The sequence below is a fragment of the Brienomyrus brachyistius genome, chromosome 3, assembly GCF_023856365.1.
Source record: "Brienomyrus brachyistius isolate T26 chromosome 3, BBRACH_0.4, whole genome shotgun sequence".
NCBI classification, from domain to species: Eukaryota; Metazoa; Chordata; class Actinopteri; order Osteoglossiformes; family Mormyridae; genus Brienomyrus; species Brienomyrus brachyistius.
Window position 1 is genome coordinate 26,939,914 of NC_064535.1, and position 27,457 is coordinate 26,967,370.

General features: G+C 44.0%; 1 protein-coding gene across 8 annotated transcripts in view; it reads right to left on the reverse strand.

Moving 5' to 3' along the window:
• The window catches only part of LOC125738892 (protein lin-7 homolog A-like), a 35,283-nt gene that overhangs the window by 1,805 nt on the left and 6,021 nt on the right, over positions 1-27,457 (reverse strand). The window contains exons 1-7 of one of the 8 annotated variants that reach the window (XM_049008400.1): positions 22,304-26,999; positions 21,036-22,012; positions 20,072-20,237; positions 11,370-11,488; positions 5,871-5,942; positions 2,774-2,983; positions 1,363-1,581 (exon numbers count right to left, since the gene is read on the reverse strand). In XM_049008400.1, the coding sequence (XP_048864357.1) occupies positions 1,363-1,581; positions 2,774-2,983; positions 5,871-5,942; positions 11,370-11,488; positions 20,072-20,237; positions 21,036-21,113 (864 nt within the window). In that variant the 5' untranslated portion in view covers positions 21,114-22,012; positions 22,304-26,999. Of the gene's footprint in view, positions 1-8; positions 481-1,362; positions 1,582-2,773; positions 2,984-5,870; positions 5,943-11,369; positions 11,489-20,071; positions 20,238-20,328; positions 20,426-21,035; positions 27,000-27,457 lie in introns of those variants that run through there. The other 7 variants (XM_049008399.1, XM_049008402.1, XM_049008401.1 and 4 more) reach the window with 7 other exon arrangements.

Consider the following 27,457-nt stretch of genomic DNA (forward strand, 5'->3'; position numbering starts at 1 on the left):
TTGCAGAAGGTGAGATGAGATGGGAGCCGAGGGTCACTAGAGTCTTGTTCCTTCTCTAGAGTTTGGTGTGGGCCTCCAACACAGAGGCGTGGCAGAACTCCAGGAACTGGTTCCTGTTTCTGCCACACTGCAGCATCCCACAACTGAACTCAGAAAGTTCCTTAACTTAATAACTGAAGCCAGTTAATATTCGTATTTTTGTTCTTTACGTCCTTTTTAAATTATAAGTTTTAAGTTGTATGTCTTCCATCATCCATCCATCCATCCATCCATCCATCCATCTTCTGAATTTGTTATTCAAAAGAGAAAACAGTTAGCTCTTCTTTGCAGAAGCCCATTCTTGGGGAACATGCATGGGTAGGGGGTCGGACCCTTAGAGCATCCAGCCTGGTGTCTCTGTGTTCGTGTCTGGCAGCCTGTGTTTATTCAGGATGCTCCCAGCACAGTCCCTGGGAGATCCTAGTAGAAGAATTCGGACACCTGAATGCCAAAAAAAAAAAAAAGGTGGCTGCAAGACGGCCTATGAAAACGGGAATGCTGTTATAGGGTTATAGGTGTTCCAGCTGGATCTATGAAAACGGGAATGCTGTTATAGGGTTATAGGTGTTCCAGCTGGATCTATGAAAACGGGAATGCTGTTATAGGGTTATAAGTGTTCCAGCTGGATCTATGAAAACGGGAATGCTGTTATAGGGTTATAGGTGTTCCAGCTGGATCTATGAAAACGGGAATGCTGTTATAGGGTTATAAGTGTTCCAGCTGGATCTATGAAAACGGGAATGCTGTTATAGGGTTATAGGTGTTCCAGCCGGATCTGTCCTAATCCATTAGTAGCACTACTGACTACAGTAACGACATTCATATACATGCAAATGTCTGTTAATTTGCGTTCAATGGGTAAATCCAAAAAAGTGGATATGGGGTATAGAGATATGTTTGTCTATTGAGAGTATAGCAATTCGCAGACTGGCTTACAGGCAGCGGTGCGTTGCGGAGGCAGCGGGGAAAACTGATTGGCTTTGTTTGCAGTATTATCACAGCTATTCACAAGTCAGAGCTGTTATTTGTCTAGACATAAATAATTCAAAAGTGCTCCACCTTCACCTGAATTATTGAAATAATGTTTCTCCTGGCGCGAACGAGGCGGAGACTGGAAGTGCACCTCAGCCAGGCGAGCTGCTCAAGAGGCCCACTTTATTTCTCCTAGTTTTAAAGGGAAACCGGCAGGTTTTTTGGCGTGTGGTGAAGCGAGGAACCCGAAGGTTTCTGGGCGGATGTCAGGAACATCCCACTTTTTGGGGATGAGATAGTTTGATGTGCTGGTATTGGGCAGAATCACCTGTTTGGGGCGGAAGGCCTCACCTATGATGTGTGGTTCTGCTGGGCTGACTGGTTCTGCTGTTGCTGCTGCTGCTGGATGAGCAACTGCTGCTGTTGGCGTCGCCGGGCCGTGCGCAGCTTTTCAAAGCGGGCCTCCATCTCCTCCAGTACCTTGGGCGTGTAGCGCACCACCAGCTTCACACTGTCCTTGGCTGCCTTCAGGAGTTCCACGGCCCTCTCGTGGTGCTCGCCCTCCACGCTCTGTCACAAGGAGGGGGCACTTAGCTCTCGGCTAATTGCTAACGTGGCCAGTTAGCGCTCAGCTAACTGCTAATGTTGCAATGGCGTCTAATTGGTACGGACCAATAACTCGGCTGTACCACTTTCTAGTATTTACCATAAATAAAAATCATCTGATTTGTTTGTAAGAAAATGCTATTATTGTTAAGTGCCGTAAATGACTTTGCATGTAAATCTTTGTCATATTCAGCAGTGTGTTATATTACAGGCAGAGGACACATTAGTTACAATCAAATGTAAGTGCATGTTTTCATGAATATCCTTCTTAAATCTGCATAATTGAAAAATTATATAATTATAAATGGCTGTGAAATAATCCCTAGTCGACTGCACTAGAGCACGTGCTATTTGCCTCGATTGTACTGTACATTGCTTTGGACAAAAGTGTCTGCCAAACACTAATAAATGAAAATGTAAATGTAATTGCTTTTGAGGTTCTTTGTGAAAGGGTTGTGTGGTAAGAATCCATAGGGTTTGTCCAAACAATACATGTTTCCATTCATCTTCAGCCTGATTTTTTTCTGGATGATGATATAAAACAGTTATACAAGAATAGTGAAATTACACTTGAACTTATACCTTTTTTTTCAGTGAAAATAGGCTTTGCATCGTTGCACCAGTAACTGGATAGGAAGTAATTTCAGAAGAATCTCAGTGGACAGATAAGCAGTACAGACAGTTAACTGTTTAGCTCCTAGATTCTAAAACCTCTCTGTTGATTGCATGTTTACAAAACCATGACTGTAACTTCAAAGTAGTTTCTTCGGCTGATTAAAAAGTTACGTCTTGAACAGCTGCTCTCTAAAGGGTGTAGGACATAAAGCGCATCTCTCATTTTACGTCACTGTAAGACTGCGAGTGATATTGTCAAGGGCGTAGGAGAGAGTTCGATATTGAGGGGAACACAGCTTAATCACTTAAGTTAATATCTATGTTTTTTAAACCAAACTAAATGTTGAGGGGTACATGTTCACCCCGACCCCCTCTGGCTGCCTGATAAGTTACAGATCTGCTTCTGTCATGGTTGCAGCACACGTCCCCTCTGGGGTTCGACCAGGGGACCCTGGAGGGTCTGTGTACTGCTCAATACTGCCAGAAAGGGTTTGTTACCTTGGTATCCTGAGCTAATTTCGCACTGGATCGCACGACTCACCACGCCGTTGACGGACAGCAGCTGATCGCCCCGCTTTAGGCCGCCGTGCCTCTCGGCCACGCCCCCCGGGATTATGCGCGAGATGTAGATGGGTGAGTTCTGCTCCTTGCCGCCCATGACATTGAAGCCGAGGCCCTCCTCGGTCTTGGGCAGCTCCACCACGCGTGGGTGCGAGTGGCCCTCGCTGGCTGCAAACGCCGCCACCGTAGCCTGCATCGGAGATCCAGAGTGAGAAGCGGGGCGGGGGGTGAGAGACTCCAGAAATGCCCCACAATCGCTGCTTTTTGGATCACATACTGTCAGCACCTTGAGGGCCCCCTAACACATCAGTGTGGGAATGATCATTTATGTGTTGCAGCTATCAGTGTCATTTAATACACTGGATACCGCTAACCCTGAGCCCTCTGAAATCCTGTTTGCAACTGGATTTCAGCTTCTGGCACCAAACAGGGTGTTTCCTCTCATCGCAAATACATCCAAAGCTTTTATACCCCAACATACTTTTTGACTTTCTGCTCACCTGCCTGTTTCTAAAACCAGAATGAGAGTATCCAAAACCCCCGCCTCCTCTTTGTGTTGCTTAGCGATGCCAGCGGCGTGGAGCACCTAAGATGCATCCTCACATACCAGCCTTGGAGCTTTGTGCCTGCTCTAAGCCATTTCTGGACCAGAGAAGGTTCTTCACTTCTGATCAAGGTACAGTATGGGTTTTCGTTTGCGGCCATTACGATCCGTCTTCCAGAAGCATCGTCTCCTCAGGCAAGGAGCCGAGTCACTACACAGCTGTCAGATTACGCACCAGCAACGCCGGGGTTCTGCTGCCGCCCTGGATATTTCCACTCCGAGACAAACCCGCCGTGCAAATCGGCCCCTGACGTGTCAGGCCCGAAGTTTGTTACTGGGGTTTGGGGAAACTGGGATTAGAGAAAGCAAATAGCCGAACCCTGATGCAGCGAAACACTCGCACAAGTTGTCAGCAGAACTTCTCCTCATTAAACCATGTACTGTAGATGTGTGATCTCTGCAACTTCTACCCAGGGACTTTCCTGCCCTTTGCTATCTGTTATGCAGCAAAAAGGCCCACTTGCCTGGCTCACTCATTTGCTCACGTGGGTCATGTGACTCCACGTGGGTCATGTGACTCTACAAAGTTTGATATGCAGGATGGTCCCTCCGTTAGACCTTCACAGGTGCAGCTTCTAGCAGGCGAATTGAAAAGTGCCACAGACAGACCCTGACTGATCGGGCAGCCTTCTAGCATTTTCCACAGTATTTCCTATGAGCGGTTTCTCCCTCTCCTTACTTTTCCTATCAGAAAATATGCTCTTTCTTTCGTTACTTCACCCGGGTTGTAAATCTAAATATGCCAAAATACAGAGCTGTCTGTAAACACCGCGCTTGCTAGTGCCATCTAACAGAAAGGCATCTTTTATGTGGCTATTTAGTTAAGTCGGCATGTGGTTCTGGGGGCTAAGCCTGTGATTGGGAAGGTGTCGGTTCACGGTCCAGCCTTGGTAGAATGGGCCCTTGAGCGAGGCCTTTAATCCCCTGACTGTAGGGTTGCTGAATGCAGAGAGTTTCTCCCACGCGGATAAAGTATTGCTATTCTGGCTGGTTTAGGCAAAGAGACTAATGCTGCGGGAGAGTTAGCTCAGTATTGACTATATATATATATATATATATATATATATATATATATATATATATATATATATATATATATATATAAAATGCCCAATTAGTATGTCTGTTCCATGCTAACCCAGAAAGGATTCCGTTAATGAGATTTAGGTGGCATCACACCCTGTGATTTGATTACTGTTAATTGAAATCGAACCCCCAGGGGTCCTAAGCCGGTTTGTGTTATTGCTCTGATGCTGGTGGCCAATGTTCAGCCTCAGTTTTAAGGTTCTGCTTTCACTTTTAAGGTTCTGCTTAGCCGGAAAGGTTGAGTCGGTGAGGTGACATTAAATCAGATGAGGCTGTCCTGCCCTTATTAACGTCCTGCTCTGGGATTCCCAGAATATAATTGGAAAGGCAGAACTGTACTGAGGTACAACTTTGCCCCAAGCTCTGCATTAAAAAAAAAAAAAAAAAACGTTCTAGTGAATTATACTCTTAAGACACTATTTTGTATCAAGGCCTTGATAGAGATGACAAAGTTTTACAGTATACCTGTTTACCCAGATAATTTCACAATTCTTTTGGCAAATACTAGTAATGCTTTTGAATGAACTGGTAGAGAACATGGTGGTGTTCCTGCGTGTCTCATAAGGGGGCGATGTTCAAACATCAACACCCCATCGCCTGCAAAGGAACAGAACTGGGAGCCGTTTTGCTGTTGTGGATCACGTGGGTTGTGTTGGAGCGGCGCGGATGAGAATTCCTGATGGAGCATGTTCATCGTCGCAGTGGCTAGAGTACAGGGCGGTAATCGCCGTCAGCCTACCTCTTACAGTGACGTGTCTCAGTCACCCAGGTGAGATGGAACCCACTATCTATTCAGTTACAAGCTTGTTTTTCTGTCTTTTGAAACATGGGAATAACAAAACCACTTTAAATATGATGACGTGCTGATGTACAGTATAGATGTTCTTCGTTTTACGGTGGTCTGAAGATATTTTGGCTTCACGATGGTGCCACAGCGATGCACGTTCGGCGGTCAGCTTTGAACTTTGATCTGTTCTCAGGCTAGCGATATTCCGTACGATACATTTTATCCATGCCAGGTGACAACATCCACGCAGCCACGCTTCCAGTCTCGGTGGCAATCGTGACGTAAACATCTCATGCAGCGTTAAACAAACTTGTATTCATTTACTTACATTTTCATTACTGGTCTTTATTACGTTATGGTAAATAGTTACTTATTCAGTGATGTTAGCTTTTATTTACTTGTTTATCTATCATACAGCTTTCAGATTCGACTTACAATATTTAAAACACTTATGATGCCGTCATCGGAATGTAACCCCGTGTACATCAAAGAGCACCGGTACTAATAGTGCACATGAACACACAGACACGGATTCGCACCAATGCCTGCTGTGGTGCACTCGCTCGCACGTGGTATGGCAGAAGTGCTGGAAGCATTTACCTTAGCTGTAGCGTGGGCCTGGTACTCCGGGCAGCCATTCACAGTTATCGTTTCATGCATGTACTGATACACCTGCAGAGAAAAGTTAGTAAAGTAAACGGCATCAGCATTTTTGCACATTAGGGAAGACGCCCATTTCCCTCTACATACTGAAGGTACTAGTCGATGATCTCATGCCATCTGCAGTCATGGTTAAACAGCAGTGACTGGTACTGGTACACTAGGAGATCCCTGCCTTTTTATAGAGGATGTCTCTGCTAGCACCGGACCTCACTGAGGGTTAACAGCGAAAGGCTCCTTTAATTTTTACAGACTCTAAATTTTGTCTTCAAGTACTAGAGTCTTCAAACACAGATTCCTCAAAAGTTGCAAAAGACACAATTAAATAAGCAATCCTTGTGAAACAAATATTTATTTCTGTTGGGTCCAGGACATAGTGATGTATCTGGTAATGAGCAGGCAGACATTATATATAATATATACATAATACCAGCTTCAAACCTCGAGTGGTTCCTGAACTCGTACGTAATGAGGATATGACTTTTTTTTTTTTATTTATATGCTGGCATGAATAAAAAACTTCATGAAATAAATCCTTTTGGCCTTATAATGAGCTGCATTTGATAATCTCTTGTCTGCCTACTCAGAAATTTATTGGAAGGAATCAGCTGCTATGTAAATATGAGTCCATCTGACCACTGTGATACTTAATTTGAGTAACAAAGTGAGCTGGCCCTTACAAATGGACCCCACAAAGGCGGCCCTCTTCCTGCCTGTCAGATTATTATTATTTTTTTTTACTTTTTGCCAACCTAGTGAACTTTTCTGTTTTATTCAACTATTGGATGAATATTTCATTTCACTTTTTTGGGGCAAAACTGAATCTCAGTGCAGTTCTAGGAAAAAGTCCAGCCTTATTTATTTACTAGTGTGTGAGTTTATGAGCAGTGTATATGTTACCCTTCCTGCTTACATCAGTGAATATTTCTTTCATCTCCCAGCATATCAGGGGGCGTATGAAGTACCCAGGGTGTCAGAACCTTAAACGGAACAACCTCACCTCGACTGTTCCTGCAATGTGTGGGCTGGTCCAACCAAAGGAGGTTTCTGCTAATCCTTCATGTTGTCTAAGCAACAAAAGGATGGTTCTTGTGGAAAATTTAGCATTTTGTAACAATGTAGTACTTATCCAATGCCCTCCTCAAGAGATATACTTTTTTGAACTAAACAATTATAAACTGTTGGAAACTGGAGGCTACCTGAGTCATTGTGATGTGTGTGTCTGTGTGTACAGTATGTGTGGTTCGTGTGTATATTGCATAGCTGGAATCAAATGTCCCCACAGTATGATAAAAACCTGCTATTTTGACGTTGTGCGAACCATTTTTTGGTTCACACATTGGGAAACTCAGTTTTATAAAAATCTGTAACTGCAATAAAAAAACAAAAATGCCAAAAGTCTTGTATTTTATTTAGTTACTTTTGGTTAAGGTTAGGGCTGGGTAGGAGTTAAAGTCGTCATGCTGGGATTAGAGTTTTGCTCTTAGAAATGAATGGAAAATGAATGAACAAGCAAAATATTCCACTTACTCGGATATTGAAATATTAAAACCCACATTCATTTGACAGTATGTACTTTTCTGCATGAAACATCTCTGATAACCTTGATGCGCCTGGAAATACCTGCAGCAAACTGAAGCTGGGAACTGTCTCCAGCACCATAACCTAACCGCCTGCCTTTGGACTGTGAGGGGAAATCTGCAGGATATGGGGAGAACATGCAAGTCCTACACACACCAAGTAGAGGTGAGATTTAAACCCCCATCCCTGGAGGTGTGATATAGTAAGACTACCCAGAAACCCCCATCCCTGGAGGTGTGATGTAGTAAGACTACCCATAAACCCCCATCCCTGGAGGTGTGATGTAGTAAGACTACCCAGAAACCCCCATCCCTGGAGGTGTGATGTAGTAAGACTACCCATAAACCCCCATCCCTGGAGGTGTGATGTAGTAAGACTACCCAGAAACCCCCATCCCTGGAGGTGTGATGTAGTAAGACTACCCATAAACCCCCATCCCTGGAGGTGTGATGTAGTAAGACTACCCAGAAACCCCCATCCCTGGAGGTGTGATGTAGTAAGACTACCCATAAACCCCCATCCCTGGAGGTGTGATGTAGTAAGACTACCCAGGCACCCCCATCCCTGGAGGTGTGATGTAGTAAGACTACCCATAAACCCCCATCCCTGGAGGTGTGATGTAGTAAGACTACCCAGAAACCCCCATCCCTGGAGGTGTGATGTAGTAAGACTACCCATAAACCCCCATCCCTGGAGGTGTGATGTAGTAAGACTACCCAGAAACCCCCATCCCTGGAGGTGTGATGTAGTAAGACTACCCATAAACCCCCATCCCTGGAGGTGTGATGTAGTAAGACTACCCAGGCACCCCCATCCCTGGAGGTGTGATGTAGTAAGACTACCCAGAAACCCCCATCCCTGGAGGTGTGATGTAGTAAGACTACCCAGAAACCCCCATCCCTGGAGGTGTGATGTAGTAAGACTACCCAGAAACCCCCATCCCTGGAGGTGTGATGTAGTAAGACCACCCAGAGAGCCATCACGCCTCCTGCTGGGGTTTTAAACATAAGCATAAAAAGTGCAGTTGAGGATGCTGTGTAAAGGTCACGCCCCTGCCTGCGAGCGTCTGTCACCCCGCCTGCCATGGAAAGGCCGGCTGTAGCAGATCAGTGGGGTTTCATGCGCTGTCACATTTCTGCCATGATGGATAAAACAGGCACATTTCCAGGCTGTTACCTAACTGGGTTCACTGACTCAAATGACCAATCACTCTTCCTGAGAGGTTCTGAAATTTTAGCACTCTAATTCAAACAGGCCGCAAAACCTATTTGCTAATGGACAAATCGTCTTTATTACCTTTCCCTAAAGTAAGAAATGGTCCTACTCAAACTCAACAGGCTGTACAAAACTTTCCTTTAGTCTGTACGTGATATACAGTAATGTGCAAAAGTCTTAGGCAGTCATAGGAAATGTGTAAAGCCATTTATTTGGGTAGGACGTGATGCATATGCAAATTAAGAGTAACACAATAAAAACTAATAGTAACATCTACTGTCCTCCCAATAGTCACTGATATCTTTCTGGATGGATAGAACAACACTGCATCTGGTCAATGAGGTGTTGATTAGTTGAACATGATGTGCTAGTGGTCAAGTCAAAAAATACATTCATACATTGCATGGCTGCTGCAAATACTGGGGTGATTTTAGGAGAGGTTTTGAAATTGTGACACACTTTGACAGACATAAAATGAATATAATGTGAGCATAACTTTCCTTGACTGATTAAGACTACTGCACAGTACTGTATATTCTTCAATCTATCTAATACTGTTATCCAGGGTTCTCAGTGTACCTCCCACCAATCCCAGAATCCTCAGGGCCCACAGGAGGGACATATATCCTGGATGGACTGCTGGTCCACTGCAGTACATAAAATAAAATTTTAATCCATACTTAATTCACGTCCTTTTATAGTTATTTATATTCTGCAATGTGTTTCCCGGGCTTGAAGCTCTTACCTTCAGGTTATCAAAATCTAGAGTAAGACGGATTTATTGTATAACCCCCCCCCCCACACACACACTTCTAAGATGGGGCAGGTTTCTGAGAGCCGGTCAGCACTTGGCCATGTCACGTTCTCGTCCGTTTATGTGCCTGACTGAGGCGTGATTCAAGGGCCTGCAGATCAAATGCGGACAACACTGATGCTTCCCAGCTCATCCTGACCACTGACAGGCAGCTCCACCATCCCGGCTGTCATCAGTGTCCTGTGCACCCAAACTTCGACTGCTCAGTCCCCAGAAAACTCCTCACCTTCCCTCTGCGTTTCCCTCTGGAAACGACCTTGAGTTTTGGTTGTTCTAACCTGGTACTCAACGTCATGTAAGCAGCCTGGCTGGTCTTTGCAAATTTTAATCTACTGTGCCAGTATGGCGAAATCAAAAGTCTGCAAAAAAGTAGTTTTAAAGTCAGTAATCCTCGTTTACTTCTGTTCTTACAGATTGGCTCATCTAGAATTGGTTCTGAAATTACTGCGATCATTTCTTTATTCAAGGGAGCAACAACAATTTCTCTAAGCTTTGGACCAGAAATAACTTGTTCAATTCCTTATGCACCAGTCTAACAGTTGTCCAAAAAAAAAAAAAAACAATCTCATTGAACCCTCTAAGGAAACGCAATTTAAAAGTGTCTATGTAAGTAGTGAAAAACCAAAAAGCACAATAGTTTCCTTTTTGAAACTGCGTTTGTGAATCATCCTTATCAGATGGAAGTTAATTATCCCTAAAATGGCTGTGCATATTGATTTTGAAATAAGCGGAATGCTTTTTGTCCCATTAAAACATCTTAGCAAAGTAGCCAGCTAATGACAGAATATGCCTGTTTATAGGAAATGTAAGATTCCAGCTGTGTGTTTGACTTTCTGACATTGTCTGTCATCTGACTGCATTATTTAAATACCAATTTATAATTCCAGTATCATGCAGAATGTTGATTCTCTCTCCTGGTACCTTGTAATGTGCTGGACCTGTCTATACCCAGCTAACATTTAACGTTGGCCCAACGTTGGTAGAACGTCGGACATAACGTCGGCCCAACGTCATTAGCAGACGTTGGCCGGACGTGCATCTGCACATCGGGTTTACGTCAACTCAACGTCTGCAGCGAACGTCAAATGCACATTGTCCCAACGTGCAGTAAACCAGGTAGTGATAAGCAAATGTGTGCAATTCCCTGTGGCCAACGTAAAACCAACATCCCACGGACATTATGGGGACCATGTGCCAACCTACTTTCAATGTCTGGGTTACGTCAACTTAGGGCCGACGTTATGTCCGACGTTCTACCAACGCTGGGCCAACGTTAAATGTCAGCTGGGTAGGAGATGCTTCAGCAAAACTATACTGGTAAAACTCCAACGAGCTCGCAACCCTGGCAACAATATCAACTTTGGTTATATTTGCAGAAGATGCTCAGATAATGATCCTGCTTGATTTGTCTTTAAAGCTTACCTTGACAAGGCTGTGAGGGCCTGGGTTTGTCTGGAGAAACTCGATAAGGAAGGTCTCCAGGCATGGAAAGGAGGCTCTCTGGAGCCATTTTCGGCAGATATTTTGGCTGTTTTGTTTGGATTAAAGTGGGCGAGCGTCTGATTTAGCTACGAGCTCGGCTTCAGCTCTTCAAGACCTGCCTCAATTCGCCACCCCACATCAGTGACTTGGATTCCACCTCGAACGTCTACTCCCTGTTCCCTGACCTATCCCAGACTAATGTCATTTAAATTCCAATCATGGGTTCCTACTGGCTATGGGGTGGACTTAGTACCTCAGTCCCTCAAAGGGGAAAGTTAGTCTCCTTTTTACCCGGTGGGTTTGTCCACTTGAAAAGCCCCCCCCCGCCACCCACACCTCAGACCTACCTCTCTAATAGCAGTGCAAAACTCGCTCTGTAGCACTTTCTTCAAAGACTGTAGCTTGTGCACAGGGACGTCCCCTGACTCCTGAAGCTTCTCCAGAAGCTCGATGGCTCTGGCTACATCTGAGGAGGAGGAAGAGGAGAGGAGACACGAAATGTAAAGTAACATCGGAGGGAAGATAGCGTGTTTTGTTAAGGTAGGTCAGTCTGACATTACGTTGAATCAGTGAGACAGGAATTCTGTAGGGCTGTCTGCTGACAGGCAGACAATTTAAAAAAAAAAAAAAAACTCACCTACGTCTCCTCTTGCCCCTAATTAATGTCAAACGAAGCAGGAAGAGCGGGATTGTAATTAACTGTCCTTCTTTTTTCCAAATCAGGAGATGGAATTAAAGTACACAGGATTAAAGAATGAGTGATGACCGCAAGTTACATCATTTTAATCAACACAAAACTAATGATTTCATTAGTTAATGGCTGGAATGAGTTTCTCGAGCAGGAACCGAACATGGTACCGTGCGGAATACTAATAATGCAGATGTCTTGAGTTACAGTTTCTGTTGACTGCAAGAAACGTCTTTGCTTGGGTTGTTTTTTGCAAAAGCAGGAGGGTGGGGGGCTGATGATGACCCGTCGCTTTGGAAAGGATCGAGACAAAGAGGAAAAGGTGTATTTGAAATGGGACGTCAGCATAAAAATGCACTTTTCATGTAGCGGGAATATGCGTTACCTGCCTTTCAGACACCGGCAGTGATATGATGTCACACGGCCTAATTTTAACCTTCGTCCTGCATCTGTCCGCATAGACCGAAACTTTTATCCTTCTTTAAGGGCATTTTCACAGCCAGACCAGGGAAGTCATACGTTTTAATTTGGCTTAAATTTTCCCCCTTCACGCTCAATATTAAAATCTGACACTTAATTATCAGACTTGCTGCAGACATACTGCGTTTGCTAGTATTGCTGGAACCAAAAGCAGTAACAAGTGAGCACTTGTACCTAGTCCACAGTGTCCTCCATGATATTTTCCTTGTGTACACTGACAGAGCTCTCTGTTATTACAGTGATTTAAGCAGAGCCACTTTTTCACCTACACCACTAACAGCAGCATACTTGGCCTAACCGATAAAATAAATGTATTCGGATAATTGAATAACAGGATCATATTACTTCTAGCTGTTGAAGTAATGCTCTTATCCAGAATGACTTTCTGTCGATTTATACAGCAGCCTGTGTTTTCACAAGCGAATCTGGTGAGCATCTCATCCCCGGGCACAATATAGCGGCAATTAGCGTGTGAATCTGCAATGCTTCATGTGTTTAACCATCGTGAGGCCAGGCGATCGTAGTATATGGTTACAACATAGCAAACTTTATAAACTGTGCAGCTTGCAGGGACAGAATGTGCCACGCGCTGTCAGTCACTGATTGGTGGAACCCACTTCCTGTTCATTGCTTTTATTGGTTCCATCAGGGGTAATCCATAAAGCAATTGGATAGTGCATAGTAATCCCACCCACCAAAGCCCTCATTCCTCCCATTACAAAGTAATCAATACAGCACCTTCCTTTAACTCTACAGGTTTCTGTCACAATAGAACAGACGGTGAACGTATTGAGCATACAGGTCAGGACCCAAGCTGAGCCTGATGGGTCCCAATACAGTATCGGGTTTCAGGCCAGGTACAGGTTAGTTTTTTCGGGCTCGGGTTGGATTGGGGTTCGTTTTTTTGATTGGCTTTTTGTTATTTAAGAAATATGAGTGTTTTGCATCAATCCCAGCACTTTCCCAGAGCATATAAGCTGCACGGTTGAAAATACCATCTATATAATATATACGTATGACTAATATTTCCACAATTCGGATACAAGTCAGGTTTGGGTTTTAGATTTGCTAGCACTATTCGGGTAAGATGGGTTCGGTCTCAGGTACGGGCTGGGTCAGGCAGGACTATAACTGTGTGGTCTGCAGCAAATAAAGAGCCGAAAGGATAATCAAACCAGAACCGTATTCATTTTCTATTTCCTGTGAGCATAATGTACCCTCGGAGTAATTGGAATGCAGAGATGCCGGGTGTGGGTATCAGCATTGGAACGGCTCATTAGAACACACCTTTGGGATTAACATTACCGCGGAAGCTATCAGTAGCGATCTGAGTGCGGGCAGAGCTGTCGGGCTGAATTTTATCAGAGCCCCAGGTCACGGCTGAGAAATAAATAGGAAAATGATCTCCAAATGGTGTGTTTAAAACGACAGAACGTCAATAAAGGTCGAGGCTGGTGTCACAGGTACCGCAGGGGATAAATACAGACCCTTCAAAACTAATGTTCCCTTAGTTTTTAACACCCACACTGTCACCCAGCTCCCAGACAGACTTATAAATAACTAAAACTGAAGAACAATCACAGGGAAACGCAATCATGCCACGAAGCGCGGTACTCTAGGCATTCAGGTGTTAATATTACCTTTCAGATCGGTCTTTGCTATCTGCAGGGATCCAATGGCTTTGGCCAACTGGACGGTGCGTTTAGCCTCAAACTAACACCAAAGCTGGGCTGCACTCTAATCCATTCTCTTCGGAGTCTGACCAGGAGCCAAAGTGAAAGATGTCAGAGATGGAAAGTTCAGGTAGAGAAAGTATAAATCCAGACCAAGATTTTGTTTCAACCAGCCAGTTGAAGATGAAGAGTCACATTCACATCAACTGGTTGGTTGGAAGAAAATCTTGGTCTGGATTTATACTTTCTGGACCTGAACTTTCCACCTCCGATAAATGTGGAAAGATACATGTCAGGAAATGGGACAGGACTGTTCCTCTTACCACAGTGCTGTCTCTCTCTCCTACCGTAATCCTCCACTCACAGTCATGTGACATCAACCTACAGGCTACTCCAAATCTGTCCATCCCATAAAATGAAGGTTGGTGTATCATGCATGTAACATATGTTAGCCCCTTGGGCTCCACTTTTGCACATAAACAGAGCTGACAAAGACAATGATGCAAAAATGACCCACATGTTGATGTGAAACCGTGAAATGATGTCGAAGTGTGTCGGCTTAGCCATTTCGAAACCTCTGCTAAAATCGCCACAGTATTCAGAGCATTTGCACACCTCCTCCGGCTGATCGATACCTTATCGCGTTATTTAACAAATTAAATTAATGAATTAATGGAGCTGGTGGTGACTAATCGAACGAATACATGGAACGGCTGGGGTCCCTGAGGAGAGGTGGTGTTCATGTACCTATCAAACAAGATATCAGGAGCAATCTGGAGAACAGAGGACATTCCCATTAGTGTTTATTGCATTACCATTAATTTGCTTGTGTTTTAACATTAAATAGCATTTTTTCTCAGAAAATAGACACTTAATATCCAGATGAACAGCTTTAAAGACACACACACACGCACACACACTATATGGACAAAAGTTTTGGGACACCTGGCCAATTGACCTTCAGGAACTTTTATGACATCACATTCTAAATCCATAGGCATAAATATGGAGTTTCTCCGCCCACCGTAGCTTATAACAGCTGCCACTATTCTGGGAAGGCTTTCCACATGGAGTGTGTCTGTGGGAATTTTTGCCCGTTCATCCAGAAGAGCATTTGTGAGGTCAGGCACTGATGCTGGCCTGGCTCTCTCTCTCCATTCTAGTTAGATGGGGTTGAGGTCAGGGCTCAGTGTGGGCCAGTCAAATTCTTCCACACCAAACTCCTCCATCCATGTATTTATGGACCTTGCTTTGTGCAGTGGAGCACAGTCATGCTGGAGCAGAAAAGGGCCTTCCCCAAACTGCTCCCACGAAGTTGGAAGCATAAGACACGGGCTTTACACCACTGCATCCGATGCGTACCATGCGCTTAGTGATGTGAGGTTTGCATGCAGCTGCTCAGTCATGGAAGCCCATTCCATGAAGCTCCAACACACAGTTTTTTGCTGGGGTTAATGCCAGAGGACGTTTGGAACTCTGCAGTTACTGAGTCAACAGAGCATTGGTGACTTTTACACACTATGCTCCTCAGCACTCTGCTCCCCCACTCTATTACTTTACATGGTCTGCCACTTCATGGCTGAGTTTCTGTTGTTCCTAAATGCTTCTTCTTTACAATAATACCACTGTCAGTTGACCATGGAATATCTAACAGGGATGAAATTTCACAAACTGACTTATTGTGAAGGTGGTATCATAAGACAGTGTCACACTCGAATTCAATGAACTCTTCAGAATGACACATTCTTTCATAAATGTTTGTAAACCTGACTGTGTGGCTGGGTGCTTGATTTTATACATCTGTGGTAACGGGTCTGAATGAAATTCAATGATTAAGAGGTGGGTCCCAATACTTTTGCCTGTGCAGTGTGTGTGTGTGTGTGTGTGTGTGTGTGTGTGTGTGGACATGTTTGGACTAGGTTTAAATTATATCGTGGGGATGAAATGTCCCACACAATGTAATAAAAACCTTATTTTGATGTTATGGGGAACATTTTTCAGATCCCCATAAAGATCTGTGAATGCAATCGAAAAACTAAAAATGCCAAAAGTCTCCCATTTTATTTGGTTACTTATGGTTAAGGTTGCGGCTGGGTGGGGGTTAAGGTCGTCATGTTGGGATTAGGGTTTTCCCCATAGAAATGAATGGAGAGTCCCCACAAAGATATAATTACAAACCTGTGTGCATGTGTGTGTATGTCTATAAAGACTTAATTTGATTAATTTTTGAGCATTATTACATTCTCCTTAATTTTAATATGATTTAAATATATATGTGTAGGTGTTAGGATCATATTGCGTCCCAAAGAACCACCCTGGGCATTCATCAGCCAACACGACTGGCTCCTGACTGTAGCCTCTGTGAAAGGAGTTTCAGATGCGTGTCCTTCAAAATGGCAAGTAAAGCTGCTCTTCTGTGCTGCTGCTCAAAAGAGGTAGACAGCTCAGCCTGCGATGTTTACTGGCATATTTATGAGCGTCAAAGGGACAATAAGCACAATAGCAGGAGTACCACAGAAACCTACTGCTAGCGCCCCCACCCTGGCCATGCGTGTAATTACATCCAAGCTGCCGAAATGTTTAGAAACAGTTCATGTGCTCCATTTTTGGACTCCAAGGGTGCAGCGCCATTGCGTGCTGTATCTTTGCAGACCCTCTCCTGACACTACAGTCCGTCTCTCCCCAATAAGGTCGTGCCTTGACCTCTAAATTTTTTTTTGTGTAAATGGCCGCCCACTTATTTCCGGCAAAGACAATCCCATCCCGCCGCCACTGCGTGCCCGTAATCCCAGCAGGAGACGTTTAGAGAATTCCTAATTATAAACAGTGCACCCTCGAGAGAGACAAACAGGAAGTAGCGAGTGAATCCCCACTGTGTTGAGCCTGTATACGCTGCTCCCTTAAGGGAGAAAGTTCAAAGGGGTTTTAAAACCTGCCACAGTAGTGCCCTTTCTCTGAGAGGCTGGACCCAAGCAGCCCCGGCTGTATTACAGCCATCCGTGTTCCTGTTAATGAGAATGACATATGGTGCCGCTGGAACAAGGTTTCGTAATTCATCCTGAGAATAAGTCACAGCCTCTCCAGGTGCATACGGAACTACCTTGCCAGTGTGATGCAAAAAAAAGGCCAATGCCTTCACTGTTTTATTAACATCTCATCTAGTGTGTATTTAGAGTCAGCAGGTACTAAAGCTGACAGCAGATCATTCCGGAAACCCAAGCCCAACCCCCACGCCCCCTCGGGCCAAATTAAGACCTCTGATTTGCTTATTAACTTTGTTCCCGTTTTATTGTAATTTTCATTCAGACTTTTCATTTTTTTGGGTGACTGCTTTCTTGTAAAAAAACAACTGTGTGTTTGTGGGTGAACGTGTGCATGCATGCATGCATGCGCGTGTGTGTGTGCATCTTTGCATGTTTACTGCTTTCAGTCAGGGTGTTCCTTCCAAATCGCTCCTGGACACCCGTGGGGAGCCTCGCCATCTGGTGCGATTAAAATTTTGAGGTTCTGAAAACCCAAAAAAAAAAAAAAAAACACATTCTGATGAATCCTGCCAGGACGGCTGAGATCAGCACGTCGTGGGACTGGAACGCTGTACCGCCGTGTCCGGCCGTCTACCGCAGCTCATCAAGCCATGAAACAGGATAAATTAAAACTAATCTGTGATAAATTAGTGCCACATTAACACTCCTGGCTTAGGGTGGAGTAGGACTAAGCAACTGCTAGATCTTGCCTTTATCTTATAACTGTGATTGGATTAGTCTTTAGTAATGCATTACTGCCATCCTTGCATGCATAATTGCAGCTTCTCTCTAAGACATTCCAATAGCTGCACTGTTTTTATTTGTTTATTTTAAGGCTTGCTCACCATATGATGAGCTGTTAGCCCTGGTTCCCCCCCCCCCCAATTAAAGTCATCAACCACCAGCTCTGCGAGTGTGTGTGTTTGTGTGTGGCCCTCTATCCAGTGAGCAATTAGGATGATTCTGCAAACAACACAGTCTCCCTTTTAGTGGCTATGAATTCAGTTACCGGATAACTAGAGAGACTGAATTTAATACAAACCAGTCATATAGCATCTGTGCTTCTTTTTAAGCACTTGTCATCTCTGAGGCTGAACGCTATCTGTGAAAGGACAACGGTACACAAATATGTAATATTCTTGCGATGGGTTATATAAGCGTAACACAGCCTGGTAGGGCCTGTAGTTGTTGGTTTCTTCTTTATGGGATGTTTTGCCACAGAGGGAAAATTTTAAGTTAAATCCATGATACACTTTAATGGTCTATAAAAGAGACCTCACAAATCAGTTCTGAGGGTACACAGACATGAGCAGTACTAATATTATACTTATTTAGTCACGATCTGCATTGCACCTTCAGAGATGCATAGAGGACCACACAAAGCACAGCTTAATATGGAAACAGACTTCGGCTTGCAATAACAACCTAAAACAATACCAGGAAGTCAGCAAATATCGTTTCGTTTTTTCTCAGACTGCTGGTAAATTCTTTTTCCTCTGCCTGAAATTGTGCTTGATGGTGCAGTAATGCAAGTGAAAGGCAGGATCTGTGTTCATCAGGAAAGAAAAAAAGTCCTTTAATCATTACATGATGGGGATGCTCCATGTGCTTTTACCTTTCTGGAATCATTACACGATTAATTTCAGCCGGCCAGGCACCACGGCCCCTGCTGCCTGCAGTTTGACAGCCACAGTAAAAATCATGCAGCACATACTGAAAATGACAGGGGTTTACTTTTTATCCAAAGGTGAATGTCCAAATTAAAGGACATTTCATTCCTGTTTCTTATAGCCATTCACTCCAAAGACTGGAAGAATTATGGTAGAATCATACAATACATGTATGTTAATGCGCCCTAAGATACGTGAATCGCATTTATTTACATGTCTGCATTCCACGCATGAAAGTCACTGGGCACACGCGGCAAGAATCGAAAGATCCACCGATCTTCATATGCCCTTTCCAGATAGAAGGTTCATTTAAATAACGTGACCGTGGCTATGCATATACCGCCACAATGAAGCATGGGCACAGAGGCTTCGCCACCAGGCGCTGCTGCAGCGCACGGCATGGGGGCCAAGCAGCTACGCTGGGCCCGGTGCTGCTGCATCGGAGCCTCCCTGGGTTCGGAGAAAATGAAGCTGTGCGATTTGCCCTGGGGAAAGGGGCTTCACCGGCGCAATCGCCATATCAGCAGTAGGCGGCTATATCCATAGGGCTTAAAATATGCCTCCGGTGTCGCGTTTCACTATTTATAAAGTTGTCCATCACGCTGCTTTCGGGCCGCGGTTGTGAGGGAGTTACATTTCAATGCTGCTTTGACGTGCTTTGCACGGCAATGGGTCGAGGCGTAAGGTAAAAAGAAAAAAGTTTATTTTAAAAGTAAAATCCTGCTGCGTTTTAAATCCGTTTAAAATGGGAACGCGACAGGATTTAAAACGCAGTTTAGATTTGGCCAGAAAGTCAGTTTATTTCACTGCTTGATGTTCAGATGTTTCGAAGTTGTGACATTGATTGCCTTTGCTCGGAGTACTGAACTGCCCTGGACTCGTATAGCATCGTCTATGTGATGCGTGTAACAACATTATGACACTGACACCGTCGGGGTTTCCATTAACCAGAATAAAAGGAGTAAAATGCAACGCGTAGCTTCTGCAGCAGGACACACATTTGCCAAATTCACTCCCAATCTGATGGAGTTGCCCGCAAATACTTTGGTTCTAGAAAACACTATCCGGTCTTTACCTTATCCGTGCATACAAACCAGCAATAAAAATACATCATATTAAACGCATTATTCTTTTTGGGAGATATATTGGTCAGGGAAAGGAGAACTGGGTAACATGTAACTAAATTCCCACTCGATTGTCCTTCTGTTGTAAAGTCATCATTCAGGATATCAACACATATTTAGACGTTACATAACTGTAAACACACGAGGAAAAACAATTACCTATTGTGCATGGAAAACAGCGAATTACGAATTAATTCACATTTATTATAATACAATTACAGTTCTGCATATGTACAGACCTCCGTCCACTTGCAGGAAGGGTTATAATTAATTGCAGCACTGTAGTAAGTAGGGAGGTAAATACAGGGTACGGTCCGTAATCGCGTGTGAAAGGCAAAGCAAAGCGATCGCAGGCGACTCGGGTAGGATGGCGGACGGAGCCGGTTCTTACCTCGATCCAGAGTCAGCGGCTGGACCATTGTCGCCATGGCTGCTCCCTGCTCGCGAAACGGAGCGGCTGTGGCATCGGAGAGCCGCTCCAGGTCCGGCGATGGGAGTGGCTTGGAGTGACAGCCGGGCTCACGTTGCGTTGTTTTCATGTCATGCCTTTTCTTATTCTTAAAATCGACGGGAGAAAAAGATGATCGTTAAGTAGTGACACAAAATCACACCCAAGCGAATCCCTTTTCAGTAACGTTTATAACTGACCTGGCAAAAGTGGCGTAAACTTCATTTTGATTTGACATAATGTGTGCGATAGCTAGTGGATCCTGTTTGCGTAGTTAAGCACCTTGTACCTATGTGTGAGTCTGCATCACAGGCAGGAGAATTGCACTGAAGTGTGTTTGAGTGCCAGTCAATTAAAATTCTCTTTAAAAGTGTAAAGAAACACTTAGACCCAATTCATCTTCAATGATTGGTAAGTTTGTATGCGTTTTGTTTCCGAGGAATGTTTAAATGACCATCGCCATGGAGTAGAGAATGTATCCTTTGACTAAAGTATTAAAAGTGTCTTTATGTTTGAAAATAGCTTTGAAATTAATAGTCCTGTAGAGACATAGATCACTCTGTCCATCTTCAAACCACCTATTCAGTTCTGTTTTGTTGGACTGCAGTTGGGGGGGGGGGGGGGGGGGGGGGGCTGGCTAACCAGCTTAAAGCACGTATACATCTTACATCTCAGAGGAGTTCAAGAGATTAACGTTAAAGATCCCCCCTCCCCCCCTTCGCTATCTGTCATGTGTGCCTGCTGTCACACATCTGGCATGACACTTACGCTTTCAGACCCCAAGAAATCTTACGTCACATCTATATTATTCCATTTTAAACCTAATTACCTACATCAAGTATCTACATCAAGTACATAGTTTGCAAACCTTATAGACTATTTACAAGGTAATAAAACTGTTACATACATGAAAATGTGTGTGCAGACTTGGCTCAAACTGAAATCTCACGCCAGCCAGCTGACCAAAGCTGGCAGCCCGGGCCATAATGGGAACGTCCTGGCTGTGCCACACTTCAGGTACAGCAATCTGTGAAAACTGCTACCCCTCTGGGAGAAAGAATGATATTTCCATAGTTAAAACACATTCGCATAAACGGATTAAGCATTAAATGGAATTTGTGTATATGACATACTCTGAATAAATGTCTGTGCAATTAAAAAGCAGCCCCTAACTTAATTCCGAGTCCGAGTCCTCCCCCCAATCCCAAGCAAAAGAATTTCGATGCAAGAAGGGGTCAGATGCATAGTACATGAGGACTCGAGCTGAAAAGTTTACAGTTCATGCTCCTGCAGCCTTGAATCCAATTCACCCTGATTTGTACCAGCAAAATGGCCATAAGCAATGGGAGAAAAGGTGGGATGAATCACATGGTAAGATTTGTAAGGACCCCGATACTTGCTGTTTGCTTTTCAGATGATCAGCGTGACAATTTCCTCCCAAGTTAGCTTGGGCTATCAGCCGGGGTCACTGATCTAGTCACAAGCATTGAAGAACCCCGTCGAGATGCTGCCTCTCACCATTGTGAAAGTTTGACTAGTGTTATTCTGAGGAAAAAACACAAAAAAAGAAAGAAAATAGCCTCATCAGTTGTTCCGGGCTGGAATGGATGTGGTGCTGTCTGGAGGATTATGTGGATGTGCAGTGGTTTCGCTGTCAATCTTACAGCCAGATTGGAAATTTCTCAGCAGAAATTGGGTGTAAGGGAGCACCATGGTGGTGCAGTTGTTACCACTATTGCCTCACACTTCTGGGACCGGGCTTTGGGTCTCCTCCCCGGCTTTATGTGCGTGGAGTTTGCATGTTCTCTCCGTGTCATCATGGGGTTTCCTCCAGGAGCCGGATCCACAAAGCAGGATAACTTTTTGGATTTAAGGTAGTTTGGGCTAAATGAAAGTGAACGAAGATAAAGTCCACTTGGGGTTAGGGTTACCTTAAATCCGACAGGTTATTTAGCTAGCTGGCAAATCTCGTTTCATGATGTAGGTCATCCACACCTACATCCCCCACTCTGGAAACAAGCTAACGTGAAGTGGAGTCGGCAACCTGTTTGCAAGCGTAAATGGTGTGTGTGCCCTGCGATGGATCGGCCCCCAAACTCAGGGTTGTTCCCACACCTCGTGACCCTGCACAGGACAAGCAAGTACAGAAAATGGTAGATTTAAAAATGTGCACACCTCAGCATTAAGTATGGATGACGTTTTTCCATGTGGTCTGACCAACATCTGTGGTGCCACCGTGACCCGTTTGCTGCTCTGCATCAGCTGAATGCGCCATAATGGTGCTGTGATTCATTTACAGCCATCAGCTAATGAAAGTGCAGACAGGCAGACGAGTCAGTTACTCTCCTAATGGTTTCCCTGAACCACAACACCACTCAGCTGTTCAATGCAAACACACCATGTTGGATTGTTCTCGATTCAGCTCTTTGTCAAGCCTGAGGACATTTTCTTTATTATTGTTGACCTGTTAACTAAGGAAGTAGTTGTACATTTTTAGAATGGCCAAATGGCCCATCATTCCAACCTCTACTCCTGGTTAGTGTTATGAGTCTGGAGACTGTCCCAGGCAGAACAGGACATTAGGGGGCATATACCCTGGACTGGATGCTGCTGTCCTGCCCCGATCGTCGCTCCTTCGGCGTGCCACGCCCCCCCATTAACCTCGTGTGGATTCCCCGTGTTTACCAGCTGTTCCTTATCGTTGTCATTAGTCTAATATATTTAGTCCGTGTTCCAGTTTGTTGTTAACGTTTGTCTTGTGCTGCTCCACGTTCTTTGAATAAACCCCGGTTTTTGTAATCCTCGTCTCCTGGATTTGCTTCCCCGCTCGGGCAGCGGATGTTACACAAATGCATGTGCACTACGGATGATTTCAAGATGCCAGTTGACCAGACTTCCTGTCTTTGGTCTGTCGGGCTTGAAAAGAACCGAAACCTTTGAAGAAGATCATCACAGCAGTGAAACACGCCATCGTAAAAAAACCTAAAGATCCAGACAGATGACAGAACATTCTGCAAGAATGTTACCGATGCGGTTGCCTGCAGTGGAAATTGATTTAACGAGACTTAATAATCAAGACAACGTTTATATTTGCAGAGACAGCAAGGCTGTACCGCAAACATAATCATTGCCGTGCTCCGGAGTGCGTGACATCATCGATGCATGAAAAGCGGGACAGCCCAAGTAAAAGTGAAAAATTGTTGGATAAACATCTCCCTTATTAGTCAGGGGGGTTATAGTTGTGTAATTCAGTGCAGTAATTTATTAATGGGCCTGTATTACAAATTACAATAGGAATCAAGTAGGAATAAGTTTTGGGATAGATTTCAGGCTGGGTGTGTTTGCCATCTGACATTAAATCAGCCGCGTTACTGAAACATCTTTATTTTGTTTTATATTGATGTTATAAAGCAGTATTTCGTGAGAACCGTGTGGGAAGCTCAGGGTGCTGATTACATGCTAGCATATATGTTAGCATGCATGCTAATCCGGTGATGAACTGTTCGATTACAGTGTAGGGTGTAATGTGACTGTGTCCGCTTGAGAGTGAGGAGTATGGGCAGAGGAATCTGTGCGAGGCAGACTAACAGGAAAGGACGGCCGTGCTGATTTCCACTTGAATAAACAGCCTCTTCCGCTTATCTGGCTTTGCCGAGCCGAACTCTAGTTTCCCATCTCGCCGATGATGGGGACCCTTTGGGAAAAACTCTCATCCAACATGTAAGCTCAGTTGGAGCTTTTAATTGTTAATTATATGACCAATCACACTGATGAAAAGCCTGGCCCATTATAGTATAATAAAGATGCCTTTTTATCGAGATTCGCGTTTGAAATTTGTGCCGCACATAAAACTCATCAGTCTTAAGAATAATAAATTATGTTATAGCAGTTTTTTTTATAGAGTTAGACACATTGTTTTGTTATTCATGAATGATTTTAAAGGCTGTTCTGTTGGACATGGTGGGTGGTAACTACTTTTTCCAGTCACTTTCAGAGACAATTTACTGTCAGTAATTAAAATCCCATTAAGCATGTTAGCTGCATGGTGAATTCGGCACATTTGTGTATTTCTTATTTAGCATTTTGTTGGCTTAATGTTTTGATTGTACATAAAGAAAAGCATCGTGCGGGCAGGCGTGCAATGAGCAGGCTGACAGGCGTGAATCAGGGCAAACTAGGGGTTTATTACGGAATACGGGAGCAGGGAACATCTAAGACCATCAGACCACACCATAACCACAATGACGGACAAGGGAGACAAGCAAGACAAGGACTTAAATAGGACTGGACTAATCAAAGGAATCGGACACAGATGGAGACGATCCGGGGAGTACACGTGGGTAATCAGGGGGCGTGGCACACACGAGGAGCGTACGAGCCGGGTTTTCACATCCGGAATTTTAAATACGTACTTATTTGTTTCACTAGCAAGCAGTAGCTATGAAGTAGCTATAGTGTGATGACAGGAAGTAGTTTTGTTGTCCAGAAATCCAGTTATTGTGTTAAACAAAACCTTGCAATCTCCACTATATGTGACCTGGCCAAGAGCGTATGTTTGATGTCATCAATGGTAGGGACCCAAACCGCCTGCCCCTCCCCAAACACATGGTATTTCCACAGTCTTGGTAGGAACACGTTCCTAATGTTCATGGCCAAATCTACCCCCTTTGATTTGGCATATTGAGAATAATACACTTCTACCTGCTATGTCTTTGATTACTTATTCATAACTATGGATAAATGTTTCCAGTACATCATTGCAGAAACATGCAAGATTCCGCCCCCATTCTGAGGTCACCTGAGGCTTATAGGTCATGCTTATAAACTTAAGAACAATTTGCTTGTTTGTGGCCCAGCAGTGTAAACTGACTGCAGCCATTGTTGTAGCTGCAGTGGTTGCTCCATTACTGCGTTTTAAATGGTTTAAATCTTAAACACGTTGAAATAGGGAAATGCATAACCTCAGGGGAGTAAAGGGGCGGTTGTGGTCTGTGCCATGAACATTAGTTTTTTTCTCCTGAGACTTTTCTGCTCCGGTGCTGCCCTGCATCCCCGTGGGACACAAAAAGCTCTATATTCCAGTTGGGTTAATTTGTTTGCTGAGGCAGTTGCGTCGGGTCGTTTAAACGTGGGTCCTAGTCCAATTGCTCTTTTCGTTTTCAATTAATTTGTGCAAGCGGGGAGGCCTGTTCAGTCAGCACAGTCTCCAAGGTACAGTCAGGGGTTGGTGGCTGATGCTGTTCAGGAGAGAGAGAGACATCGAGCGCCTGAGACTCACAGAGTGCAAACGATGGGTGTTTTAGATTGGGGCTTATTGAGTGCCAGGGAGATTTGGGAATGGGCTGGAGGAGAGAGCTCTTAGCTTATGTGAGGGTTTAAGGAATCATCCCCAGAGTTTACTTTCCATGATATTCAGTCTTGTGTCTCTATAGGTCTGGTCCATGCTGTTCCTGCAGTTTAAGTTACATCCATGTCTGGCAGTGTTTATAAACTTTATGGTCTAGGCTTGTAACTTGAGGAATTCGTTCAAATTCAGGGTTTGGGTTGTTTTTATGCCTTTGACAGTGATGCTTGGTTACATTTCAGGTTCTGTTATAAGCCACTCTTACAGATCTGACTGTGAAGCGCTGTCAGACCTTCTGTGGTCATTCTCAGAGGTGCTGCTCATTTAGTTTCAATTGCACTTTAGCATTTAGCAAACTTTTGAAAGCTGTTCATGAACTCCTGCCCTCATTTGCATTTCTGTACATAAATCTGAACCAGACTCTGGAAGAAATCCCGATATGAAAATTGTCTGATAACATGACAGCTTTAATAAATCCAATTTTTGTAAAGTATAAAATGATACTTGTAGGGTGAATGTGCTTATATTTTAATTAAGAAATACATGTACAGTTAATTTGCTTGTCTGTGGCCTATTTGGCTTTTGGTTTTGGGGAATCACCATCAGTAAGTTATACAATATTGTATTAGCAAGGTCGTGTCCATTCTAACTACATTGTTGAGAATAATCCCCTTTCATTGGCTGCTTTGCCTTTTGGGAAAGTGCTGATATTCCCTAAAGCCTTCTGATTGGCTGCTATGCAATCAAAAAAATGTCTATAAAGGGCTGTGTGTGTATTTAGCTCCCTGTCGGAGTTATGCTGTCAGCACACTTCATCAGATTTATTCAGGTGAAAAACCCTGCAGGCTCAAACTGGCTACATCCCAATGGGTCCCTCACAGAGGAGGAAGTGCACATCAAGAGCTGTGGTGAGCCGCTTCCTGTGTCGGCTCCGCTTCCATTAGACTCCAGTTAGCATGAAAATGTGAACATGTGACTCTGGGATAAGAACTGAGGATGTGATCTTATGACGTATTTGAGATGAAGCATCAAGCTTTCATATATATCCTTTTCTGAGCAAATGTCTGTCGGTGAATGTGTGTTTGTGTGTGTCTGGGTTATGTATATGTTACATTTTGGGGACCAGATTTCCTCACAATGTGGTAAAAACTGTTTATTTTGAAGTTGAGGGGACCATTTTTTCAGTCCCCACAAGGGAAACTCAATTTTATAAAAATCTGTGGCTGCAATCAAAAAACTAAAAATGTCAAACGTCTTGTATTTTGTTTGGCTACTCGTGGTTAAGGGTATGGCTGGGTAGGGGTTAAGCTTGTCATACTTAAGATTAGGGTTATGCTCACAGGTCCCCACAAAGATATGAGTACAGGTCTGTGTGTGTAAGTGTGTGTGTGTGTACCTGATATATCCTGCTGATTGCTGGGAAATGCTGGGACTGCTTTGTTACTGAGTCACCGGACACTCGACGGGTGCTCCGATGGACATGGCAGAAGACCAGGTGGAAATGAGCAGAGTCTGCTCACGTGTCCATGCGCTAACAACCCTGGAGCTGCCATACGGCACTCCTCACCCCCCCCCCCCCCCCCCCCCCCCAGCAGTGGATGGCTTACTTAAGAATGGAAAAATGGGGAGAAATCAATTCAGGAAGGTGAAATGAAAGTAGGGGACAGAGAACTGGTTTAAAAGATGTAACGCAAAATGTTGCCATTTCTCCCCATGGGCAATGTGGTGCGCTACAACATTTAAATATTTATTTTACAGCCTACCGGTTTCCACAGGGTAGTTAAACTATACAGTAATGATTTAATCAAATTACTTCTATGGCTCTATTTTTTGTTGAAAGAGATAAAAAGACTTGGATAATTTCTGTGTTGTCATGGGAACTGTTTGCAGTGGACTAACTTCGCTTTCTTGTACAGTGGTTTGACATTCAGGCTTCTTTTTACAAACCTCCAAGGTCTCATCCATGGCGTTATATGAATAGAAAT